We start from the raw sequence: 13,015 nt of genomic DNA, 5'->3' as shown, positions 1-13,015 counted from the left end.
TTTTCAGTTTATTTTATTATAATATTAGGTAACTAATAATTAATGTAAGTATTAAGTTTATTTAATTATTATTCATATTTTTAATTTGTTAGTATATATCTGTTTTATTGAATACAAAAACGGAATTAGTACTAAGTATATAAATTGTATTTTATTTTAACTATTAATTAATTGCTTTTAAGTACAATATTTGTACTTTTTATAAAATCCGTTGCATGATATTATTGTTACATGTAAGTATCTATCAATTTTGACATGTGTTTTTTTTTATCAGTTATTCATTTTCTTATCGTTCTTCAGTATTATGTACATTTAATTTTTATTTTGTATTTTCCATTTCAATGTATTTGAAGACAACCCGGTGGTTGATGACAAAAATATTGAATATTTTCTTTGGCGTATTGAATATTTATCGACAGTAGTATGGACATATAAATATGTATAACTCCTTGCAAAATATGTAAAATTATAGTTGGTGAATTACGTTTTAAGTAAAATTTTGAATTATCCGGGCGTTGATTAGTAATCAGGGTACTTACTTAATACTTAATACTTAAAACACAAGTCGAAAGCTAAAAATCAAAAAATATGATAATCATTTCAATACATTATAAAAACTACAAGTTTATTTCGTCGTCTTTAGATAGGACGCCTGCCACTTAATTGTTAAAGAATATTAGTATAAATCCAGTGGATTTACAGTTTCATGTCCCATCAGGAGTTTTTCTAGTGGGTGTATATCTGAGGTATTTTCAAATTATGTATATAATTTAATACGTTATGCACCAATTCTCTATGGATTTTTAAATGTATTTTGTGGCTTTTTAAGACATACATTAGGTATAATTTTTTAACTAAAAAATACTTATATTGTAGTTGAGAAACCAAAGTTATGTAAGTACAAAGAAGACAGAAGGTTAAATGATTCTTTAATCAAGAAAAATCTTTGCTCTTTGAATAAAAAAGAATGATAATGATACTAAATTTAGTAAAAAAATTATGCTTAAGATATATTTAAAATATAAAAAAACATATTACGAGTACCATAATGATTTGTCATTTGTCATTATAATAAATTAAAGATTTGTTTGCTTATCACATAAACATGATAGTGTAAGATTGTGGCTTATGTATTGTAACAAAAATGCTGTATCTACATAAATATAATAAGTGAAGATAGTATCTTTAGAGTTGAGGGTGGAAGTAGTCCGCAGACAGTGCAATGTGTAGATAGCAGTTAAAACCTAAAAATTACAACATTTTAATAATTCAATATTTTTAATAATCAGCAAAACACTGCCGTGAGAACGGACATATGATCACCTCCCGCCGGCTGAAGAAATGCTTAAGTGCCGGGTGTCAGTTGTCCATCACAGGAATGAACGAGTAAACAGTGCATTCCTGTCATTGTGTCGTGTGAAATCCATTGTTGGACTGATAACGTTTGTACCTTAATCAAATTTCGCAGACAAAATCCCAGGAATCTATCCGCAATGTGGGAACAAAACAATAAATTTACCCACGCTGTGGATAGCATTTCCTTTGTCTACTTTCAATATAAAAACAGACGTGGCAATCCAACAAGAACTCAGTACCTTAAATTCGCTCGTCTTAATAACACGCCGCTCGCTTCAACGTTAAAATAACTTTTATCACAAACACTATCGTCGTAATCTAATTTATAAATTTTGTATTATTCAAGCTGTAAATTGAATCTGTAATTTGTGTTAAGGGATAATAAATTTGGGGAATTACTTTTATACGCATCAAAACCTTCTGATTTTATTCATCACCTACCCCTCATCACACCATCCCTTGCAACAGTGGTGACCCGTAAAGTAAAATTCAATTCATTCATTTTTATTTTACAGACTTCGTTTAATTTTTTATTAACTACTATTTTACTGTGTTTGTGAGAGAATTATTTTTTCGTTGGAGCTCGTTTTCCCGCGCAGTTTTCAACATCCGTTTTCCCGCGTTAATTTTCTTAAATTCACTTGCCTTGTCAAGATGCCCAATGGACAGTTCTCCAGCGGGTATGGCAGCAATGCCGGAGGAGAAACGACAACACCAGCACCAGCCCAGCAGACCACACCTCAGATCAGCCGCGTGGCAGTGAGGATCCCACCATTCTGTCCAGAAGACCCGGAAATGTGGTTCTGCATGGTGGAGCGAAGCTTCGAAGCAGCTGGCGTCACGACTGACGCGACCAAATTTGGATACATCCTGGGAGCTTTGGAATCTCGTTACGCTTCAGAGGTTCGAGACATCATCCTTAACCCACCTCGTGAAGGAGCCTACGAGCACCTCAGGACGGAGCTGACGAGAAGGCTGAGCTCTACCCAGGAGCAGAAGACCAGACGACTACTGGAGCACGAGGAAGTTGGTGATCGCAAACCATCACAGTTCTTGCGCCACCTACGTTCTCTCGCAGGAGCAGCCGTTACTGATGACATCCTACGCACGCTTTGGATGGGTCGCTTACCACATACCATGCAATTGGTACTGGCGACACAGAAGGACGCGGATCTCAACAAGGTTGCAGACCTAGCTGACGCCATGGCAGATTCCACATCAAAGGCATCCATTGCTGAAACCACGATGGAAGACCTGTGCGGCATCAGCAAGCTGGTGATCACCTTGCGGGAGGAAATCTCAACTCTTCGCGAGGAGCTCTCCAAAGAGCTCGCAAGAGGAAACCGACCATCAAGGCCACGTCACCAGTCACGATCAGCCAGCCAAAGGAGGAACCATTCCCGACCGCGAGACCAAAGCCACAGCAAACCTGGCATGTGTTGGTATCATCGTAGATTCGGCCAAGATGCGGAGAAGTGCGTCACACCATGCACCTTCAACAAGGGAAACGCCACGGGCAGTCGCTAAGCGCGGCCAGCGATTACAGCCCTACCTCCAGCCGCCTCTTCGTCACCGACCACGCCACGAAAATACAATTCCTTATCGACACCGGAGCGGACCTTTGCGTTTTCCCACGCACGAAAGTACAGGGGCGCCGACCAAAATCACAGTACGAACTTTCAGCAGCAAACGGATCTGTCATTGCTACGTATGGCAGTATCTCACTGACGCTGAATTTGGGGTTACGAAGAGAATTCACCTGGAAATTCGTGATTGCAGATGTCACCAAGCCCATTATTGGTGTTGACTTCCTAATCCATTTCGGATTATTAGTCGATGTCAAGAATCGCAGACTGTTGGATCAGACGACTCAACTTACAACCTCTGGACGCCACAGCAGCACTGAGATAGCAACTGTCAAAACTGTCGCAGGTAAATCCCTTTATCATGGATTACTGCAGCAGTTTCCGGATCTCACGCGCCCAGATGGAGCTGGTAGAGAAGTCATCCACAACACGAGAAATCACATACGAACCACCGAAGGACCTTCTGTAGCTCAACGTCCTAGACGCCTAGCTCCCGACAAACTTCACATCGCCAAAAAGGAATTCGAAACCATGACCAGACTTGGAATAGCACGACCATCTGAAAGTTCTTGGGCGTCACCCCTCCACCTGGTGCCCAAATCTGAAGATCAATGGAGGCCATGTGGTGATTACCGCGGATTAAACGCTCGAACCGTACCTGACAGGTACCCCGTGCGTCATATCCAAGACTTCACACAAACATTGCGTGATAGGAAAGTTTTCTCCACGATCGACCTGGTGAGAGCATACAACCAAATCCCAGTGGCTGAAGAGGACATTCCGAAGACTGCCATCACAACACCCTTTGGATTATTCGAGTTTCCATTTATGTCTTTCGGCTTGAGGAATGCGGCCCAGACTTTTCAGCGCTTCATTGACGAGGTTCTGCAGGGTCTGGACTTCTGCTACGCCTACATAGACGACATCCTGGTAGCCTCCACAACAGAACAAGAGCATCTTCAACACCTGGAAATTTTGTTCAAACGCCTACAGGAGTACGGCCTGGTTGTCAACTCCACGAAGTGCCACTTCGGAGTAGAGGAAGTAAAATTCCTTGGCTACCTGGTTTCCACCACCGGAACTCGACCACTTCCAGATCGTGTCAGCGCTATTCGCGAATACACCCGCCCAGACACTCAAAAAGGACTACGACGGTTCTTGGGAATTTTGAATTTCTATAGGAGATTCGTCCCCAAGGCCGCAGAAACGCAAGCTCCACTGAACTCACTCCTGCAAGGAAAAACTTCCAAGAAAGAACCTATCATCTGGACACCAGAAGCAATCAAGGCCTTCGAGGAATGCAAGAAGAGTTTGGCGGAAGCAACGCTATTGAAACATCCGAAAAGTGAGGGGACTCACTTAGCGATAATTAGTGACGCATCCGATACTTCCGTTGGCGCAGCACTTCAACAACGAGTTGACGATCAATGGGAACCGCTGGCATTCTTTTCAAAGAAGCTAAGTCCAGCGGAGAGAAAATATGGCGCTTACGACCGCGAGCTTTTAGCTATCTATCTAGCTGTCAAACATTTTCGACACATGATAGAAGCTCACACGTTCACCATATTTACCGACCACAAGCCCATTACGTTCGCATTCCAACAAAAATCGGACAAGTGCTCACCAAGACAATTCAGACACCTCGATTTCATCGGACAATTCACGACCGACATACGTCACGTCGCTGGAAAAGACAACATCGTCGCTGATGCCTTGTCTAGGATAGAAGTCGTTGAAGACACACTGAATTATGCCAACCTCGCAGCCGACCAGGAAACTGACAACGAAATGAGTACATTTTTACGTGACGGATCGGTACTTCAGTTGAAACAAGTACTTATTCCCGACACAGACATAAAAGTATTCTGTGACTTGTCAACACCTATCGCAAGACCTTTCATAACCAAACCGCACCGACAAGCAGCTTTTAATCATATCCACAGACTTTCACATCCCGGAATTAATGCGACCGTCAAACTTGTCACACAACGATTTGTTTGGCCGTCGATTAAAACGGATTGTCGAAATTGGGCCCGCAACTGTCTTCAATGCCAGAAGAACAAGATCACACGTCACATATCAGCACCACTCGGAAACTTGGCACCTTCAGGACGATTTGAGCATGTCCACATCGACATCGTCATCCTTCCTATGTCTGAAGGCTGCAGATATTGCCTCACCTGCGTTGACAGATTCACGCGGTGGCCGGAAGCATTTCCGATTAAGGACCAAGAAGCGGAAACGATCGCCCGTACATTCTACAATGGTTGGATCGCCCGTTTTGGAACGCCCTTGAGAGTGACAACGGATCAAGGCAAACAATTTGAGTCGAACCTTTTCAGACAATTAAATCGTCTGACTGGTACGGCGAGGATTCACACGACAGCATATCACCCAGCCGCAAACGGTATGGTCGAAAGACTGCATCGTCAATTAAAAGCCGCTATAAAATGCCACGAGAATGAGAGATGGACTGAAACATTGCCGACAGTGTTAATGGGAATCAGAGCAGCTTGGAGAGAAGATTTAAAGACGACAGCAGCTGAGCTTGTGTACGGCGAACCCTTACGCCTACCAGGGGAATTTTTGTGCCATCAAACCAGCACAAACCAAGACCCAAGCAACTACGTCACGATCCTGAAAAAACATTTCCAACAACTGCAACCTGTGAAAAGCCAGCAACACGGCGAAAAACGCGTTTTCATTTTCAAAGACCTTAACAAATTGACACATGTCTTCTTACGCGATGATACAGTCAAAACTCCGCTAAGATCTCCATTTACCGGACCATATGAGGTCATCACGCGCAATACGCGAACATATGTCATTTGCAAGAGAGGAAAAAACGTCACCGTTTCCATCGACCGTTTAAAACCAGCGTACATTCTCAAGGAAAATAAAACAATGGAACAGCCTGAGAAAAATCCTGACACCGTGGGAGCTCGTGTTACCCGATACGGCAGACGTGTCCATTTTCCAGACCGTCTCTAGGTCAATAGGACAAATATCGGTCAACAACGTCAGGCACGAGCCGAACAATGCAATCGGGGTCGTGTTTCAAAACAGCACGCGGAGTTTCCGATTTCAAAACAGCAACGTTAGCGATAGCAAGAACACACATCGACCTAGAATGTAGGTCAGTGGTGTACGCAATATTTAAAATGCAGGCATAAACAATTTATTCACAATAAATGCGGATAACTCAACTGGATTATTCAGTATTTTACCATCATCATCACCAAGAGACACCAGCATACGAAAATGGGTGCACAACAGACAAAGGAAGAGATCATCGTCGCACAGACTGCGTCGGGCGGAGCAATTGTCAACGACACGTCGACAGGCCAACTGTCGTGGGCAACGCTTGCCTTGATTATCGTCATCATTGCCGCAGTTTCCAGCTACCTGCTATGGACAAATTGCAAAAAGCACATCACCAAGAGAGTCATCAAGGACATGAGAGCAGACGTCCCGGGATGCAGACCACCGCAGCATCCACCGAGACAGATCTGATTGGACCTTCAAGCGACCACCTCTACCTACTTTCATCGCGATTTGCGTGCCGCATTTCGCTGGAAGGGGGGTATGAGGGTGGAAGTAGTCCGCAGACAGTGCAATGTGTAGATAGCAGTTAAAACCTAAAAATTACAACATTTTAATAATTCAATATTTTTAATAATCAGCAAAACACTGCCGTGAGAACGGACATATGATCACCTCCCGCCGGCTGAAGAAATGCTTAAGTGCCGGGTGTCAGTTGTCCATCACAGGAATGAACGAGTAAACAGTGCATTCCTGTCATTGTGTCGTGTGAAATCCATTGTTGGACTGATAACGTTTGTACCTTAATCAAATTTCGCAGACAAAATCCCAGGAATCTATCCGCAATGTGGGAACAAAACAATAAATTTACCCACGCTGTGGATAGCATTTCCTTTGTCTACTTTCAATATAAAAACAGACGTGGCAATCCAACAAGAACTCAGTACCTTAAATTCGCTCGTCTTAATAACACGCCGCTCGCTTCAACGTTAAAATAACTTTTATCACAAACACTATCGTCGTAATCTAATTTATAAATTTTGTATTATTCAAGCTGTAAATTGAATCTGTAATTTGTGTTAAGGGATAATAAATTTGGGGAATTACTTTTATACGCATCAAAACCTTCTGATTTTATTCATCACCTACCCCTCATCACACCATCCCTTGCAACAGAGTTATTAAAATAGCTTTATCAGGAAAAGAAAAACATATATAACTAACTACCGAGATAATCCATCTCGCCACGAGCACAACAGTTTTGTGGAAGAGTGGATATTATTATGATAGTATTTAAACTGTGACGAAAATAAATGGATTCACAATACTAAGGGTAACTATAATATCCGTATTAGTTCTGACAGTCGTACGGATAGGATAGGTTATAAAAGAAATAAAGTATTTAATATATTTTGTCAAAATATTTGCACAGTCTCATGAAATTGCAAAACCCTTTTTATCAGAAAGAATAAAGGGAAGTTTATTAAGATACAATCTTTTTAACAACAATAAAACGAAATTGGCATAGTATCACATCCTTTCCTTGTTATAAATCCATGTGTAATCCCGATGAAAACGATCAGCTAGCTAAAGAGCAAAACCTCTGAGCCAGAAAGGTAAATATCAAAGGAAATCCGAAAATTTTCTCTCCCTTTTTTGCTTCGTCTACCGAAGCTTCTTTCTCTCTGCGTTGCTTTTAAAGCGATGTGTTTGCAATAAAGAGTCATCGTATCGAATATTGGGAAAGAAAAGAGAACAACGCAAATTAACGTGGCCAGCCAGAGCTGCAAAAAAAGATAAAAAAGGAAGCGATTTTGTTACCTAGAGCCATTTTTAACTGAACAATTTCCGCATACTTTTTTAATGATGTTTATTTTAATCTGTAGAAAAGGAAGTCTGTTTAAAATGTTTAAATTAAAGTAATTTAATGATGTACCTATAATATTATTTGTTCATAATATTATATTTTTTAAACTATAATTATTTTCTACCACTTAATTACAATAGATAATTAAGACAGCAGTAATAGTTTATTTTAACATGACGTGAAGGTTGTATTAACAGATTATCGTACTTTACGAGTAATATAATATGCTAACCACTTGCTTAACCTATTGTGTACAAACTCTGGGTCCAATCAATCATTGCAAAACAATATGTGAATTTGTCAGACTCAGGAGTCGTTCCAGAGATCCACGATTTAATAAGCGGATAATATGTTACTGATCGGTCATTACTAGCATTTATGATTGTAGGGGTCATTACCCTACCATCTGCACGAGTCAATTTATAATTACAAGTACCTTGTAACATAATATTGTGAAACAGCAAAACAAGCGATTTATGTGAATAAATAATTTTTTAACAGAAAGCTAATTTAGCAAAATAATTATATTAAATAATTATTTATAATTTACAAAACATGATATGCACAAAATTGTTTATATGAAAATCAATCTTGCTAATTATTAAAACTGCTTAATTGACTAAAAATTAAATTCAATTATTTATAATTTACCAATAATCGTGATTATCAAAAATATCCAAATAGTGTATGCAGCATTTTCTATTGTATCGAATCTGTATAAAACACTCAATTACATGACATCAATATGTCAGTCAGTTATCAAAGACTTAACCGTAAGGTTATCGTTCCACTCCGCCCGATCGACTTAGCAATTTCTCATAACGCATAAACTACTTTCATTCTGCTAAATTGTAATCGGTAAACTTATCTGTAATAATTAAATTGATATTTATTTGGAAGGAGATAATAAAACCAGGGTTCATTTCATTCACGCATCAATCTTCTTATTATTGGAGTCAAACAAACCTACCCTCCGGTTCCTTATACCATCTCACTTCCGATATGATTATAATACGCTCGGTCCAGTGACGTCCCTAGACAAAATGCCGCCCCTGGATAACGCCAAAATGCCGCCCCATTTTTGTATAAGTACAGTAAGTACAGTATTTTTTATCATCCGTGCATGTGTCGTTTCATATGAATATATGTCGGTCACCAAGGACTTCGAAAGGCAACGGAAGTAAACTAGATATCGCGAACTCGACAAAAAATTACAGTCTTGTTAAACCTTTTATGTCAATTAAGACACTTTGTTTCCAACCAGTGAGCTGATTTTTTTTAATGGAAAGATATTTTCATTATTAATAAGTTTAGGTTGCTATTTCTGTATTATATACCAAACGATTCTCATCGATTTGCCGCCCTTCGAGTAACTTGCGCCCCAAGCGACGCTCAATCTGCCTACTTTCACGAGACGTCACTGGTTCAGCCATTGTGGATTGTACAGTAGCTTTTTTGCATATTTTATAAAATACTAATAATATTTTCATTTTACGACATTATCAATTTATGATATAGAATATTACTTATCTCGTCTAAAAAAGTCGTAGTATTTTATAAGATGGCAGAAAAAATACATGGATTAAGGTAGGTAATAAATAATTCACTCTGTTCTGTTTTCTAGTATAAGCTTTTAAACACAAATAATATTTATCACCTTTGTGGTTCATTTTATGTAAGTTTATAATTAAATAATAAAACTTTCTATTTTATACATATTTGTTTATAAAATATAAATTTTGTATAACTTTATCAGAAAAGCTCTGATAGTAAGGGATCGCAAAATGGAACGGTGTGTAAAAAGTCGTTCGGTGCTTAGTAGAATGTTTCCACATACCGCCAATAAAACGACAGGTATGTACCTACATATTAGCACGGGACCAGGTATGAGGTAGAAAGTTGATCAGCCGGAAAATCGCTGTCGGCTATCGGCCTAGAAAGGCGGGAGATTGGGGGAATGGGTAATCAGGAGATAGGGTAAAGGGAGATAGTGAAAACGGGATATTGGACAGACGGCAAAATGAGATATGAGAAAAATGAACATCGGGGACATTCAATATAAAAAAAACACTGAACTGGCATATAGCCGTTAAAAGATTACCAGTCAGTGAAATTAAACGTATCGAAGATTTATAATAATACATGGTGTGAATATTTGACGTACCTGGAAAAAAACTGTTTATTAGAATGGAAAAAAAATAATTCTTATCACAGAGCTTATATTGGTATATGGATACTATTTAGTTGTGATAATAGGTTTTTCACAAACATGAATTCAGATTTTTATAAAACGATTTTAAGCCTACATAATATTGACTCTGTCTTTTACAACGTTTTTCTTAACTCGTATTCTATTCGTATCCTATTCGTCCGGTGGTTCTTTGTCCGGTACAAATCTTGCAATCGATTTTTAACTAACTTCCCGACTAGTTAAACATTTGAAAATTTTAGAATATATCAGAACACGATGCCAATGTATTTTTTAAATACTTTTAGCCATCTTTAAGTAGAATTGAATTCATTTTCAGTTAATTCTGTTTTGTATGAAAAGTTATTTCGACACCATTATTGGTTGCTAGGGGTCTGGGGTCGTAGCAACTAAATTATTAATATATACGTGCGTTACTATGGAAATCAATATGACATGTCAAGTACAAATTTTTTGATCGTTTAAGGTAGTCAAGTCAAGTTTATATGGTTTAACAGAATTTAAAAACGTTGTACTTATATAAAAAGTTTTTTTTATCGTGTAATTATTAGGTAGTATATGCACCTAGTAAAAATAATGCAAAAGAGATGTTCTAAAATTATTAAAGATCTTTAAAATGTTATTAAAATAATATGTTTGTATGACAATAAAGTATTGCTATCTAAATTCATTAATCAGTAGAAGAAAAAAATATATTCAAAATGAACAAATGATTTACTTTGGTAAAATTTTATTGTTTGGCTTAACATGTTCTAGTTAAAAGAATGCGTAAGTATATATTATATCGTACAAAAATATCTCCTTTAAGAATAGATATTTTTCATTAGCCTTGATTGTTAGAATCTAGGGGAGCGTTCATACAATTTTCCAAAAGCTTCTAAATTGATTCATGCATGATTGCTTGTCTAGGAGGGTACACATTATTTTCAGATGAATGCAGCTTCGCGTATTTTTTAATCCACGAAAAATCAACTAGAGAAGGAATTCGCCCAATTTCAGCATTTTCTTAGTTAAATTATATTTTCATCAAAAGAAAACTAAATGTTAGTAGTTATGTACAAAATAATTAAAAGTATCAGATATCTTCTACTAGATAGTTGGATAGCTAAATAACTTCACTGTACCTACGTTTCATTCATTCGTTCATTTTCATAACGGTAAAAAAACTGTTCAATATCTTAATTTATTATTATGAGACGATTCATTTCACCGTGCAAGCAATGCAAATGTAGGTACCTACTTAAATTCTATAATCAAACGAAAACTCGAGGAAGAGACTATTTAACAATTTTATAAATAGTGTTAGTGCAATGAAAATGTGTTTGATTATTATTATTATTTCAAAATATTCAAAATATTCTTACTATTATATACCCGTTAATTATTATAAAAGTTAGTTTAACTTGCATTTACATAGTATTGAAGTATATCACAATAATTTAAAAAAATATTAAAAGAATGTTGAATTTAAAAAAAAATAAAAAAAGTTTTCGTTTAAAAATTATGACGTAATAATATGACATCGACGTCCTTGGATAGCAACTTGGTGTTTCAAACACGATTCCGGTTATCAGTATAAAATATTCCGACTATTCGGCGTCGGGGCGCTCATTCATTAATAATAGTATTCTTTCAGGCGACGTCGCTTCAGAACCGAGCTTTTTCAGAGTTGTGCTTTATGTAGCGCAAGTCCTGTCACATTAATAAATGACGTAAAAAATAATAATTAATAATGACAGCTTTTGTTAGCTTCGAAATTCATCGTTGGTAAGAATTCTTTTGCTTGTATTCTGAATGCACGCATTATATTTTTAAGCTGTTTACATTTTAAACTATATTAAGTTTTTTCAATAAGAAGTATAATTATAAAAGACATATTCAATACATTTTAACAATATATTATTAGATACCTACTTACATGATTAAAAAAGATATTTTTGTAAGGATTACGTTTTGATTACAAAAATATGTTTAAAAATAGAATATAGAAAAGTTATTGCAACCAGTAAAGTATTCATATTTAAATTATAATAACAAGATAAAAAGTAAGAGAGTTTAAAAAAATTACGAGTACATAAGAAAAAATAGAAAGAATATTGAATAATTGTAGACAAAATAGTAAATTTTTAAAATTATAAGTATAAGTATATATTACATCATCTGTGTAAAGAATTATTGAAATTTATACATAATATGAGTGATCTAAGATAGAATAGAAAAAGATAATAATAAGAAAGGGGAAAAAACATTAATGTCTATTTTACAAAATTTTGGAGATAGCGCGTTTAAACGAAACAGGTGAAAGGATCAACGGTGGAGAGATACATATTGTCATTTAAACAAGAGTGCCGAATAAAAGAGTTTTGTGCAGAATTTAAATCACTACGACTAATGTGGTACAAAGCTTGGTTTTGCGTAAATCTTGATAGAACATCGCAACCCCTTTCGTCCTTTCGAGTAGGTTTGGCGAGTCAGCAAAACCATTGATAATTTTGAAAAAAAAACTGTATGGACTAATATTTTTTTACTTACTTAGTACTTACTAACTTAGAAGTTAGCCATGTTGTATATATTATCGTTATATATATTTTTTAAACCCACAATTTTATAGTGTTATTATTTATTGTATGATAATATTTATACTGATAAATAAAATTGGTCATTATATTATTAAAACTCTGATTATTAACTGAACATACAATATTTAAGAATTTTAAATTATTTTATAATTTAAAAAAGCCACGGTAACATACATATCGTTGAAAAAATCTTAGACCTAGTGAGATTTAAACACATATCTTTTACGTTTCTTGGCGATTGCTTGTAAATAACTAGGCTAAAATTGTTATTATTTTGAGATCTTTACAATATTAATGTAAGTTTATATTATTTTTAAAGAAAGTACGTTAGAGTTATCAATAATTAACTGTGATCATATTTTAATTTGGTAAACTA

At 36.5% G+C, this 13,015-nt stretch overlaps 1 protein-coding gene across 1 annotated transcript; it reads left to right on the top strand.

The window, feature by feature from the left end:
- Window positions 1–2,010: 2,010 nt before the first annotated feature.
- LOC147072332 (uncharacterized) lies at window positions 2,011–2,883 on the top strand. The gene has a single exon (XM_085947308.1). It carries the CDS (start codon window positions 2,011–2,013, stop codon window positions 2,881–2,883), a length of 873 nt encoding a protein of 290 aa, XP_085803434.1.
- The last annotated feature ends 10,132 nt before the right edge of the window (window positions 2,884–13,015 follow it).

This window comes from Rhyacophila brunnea, unplaced genomic scaffold (genome assembly GCF_057557595.1).
Source record: "Rhyacophila brunnea isolate RB1 unplaced genomic scaffold, BYU_Rbru_1.0 scaffold_2, whole genome shotgun sequence".
NCBI lineage: Eukaryota > Metazoa > Arthropoda > Insecta > Trichoptera > Rhyacophilidae > Rhyacophila > Rhyacophila brunnea.
This window is presented reverse-complemented; position numbering and strand designations above follow the sequence as displayed.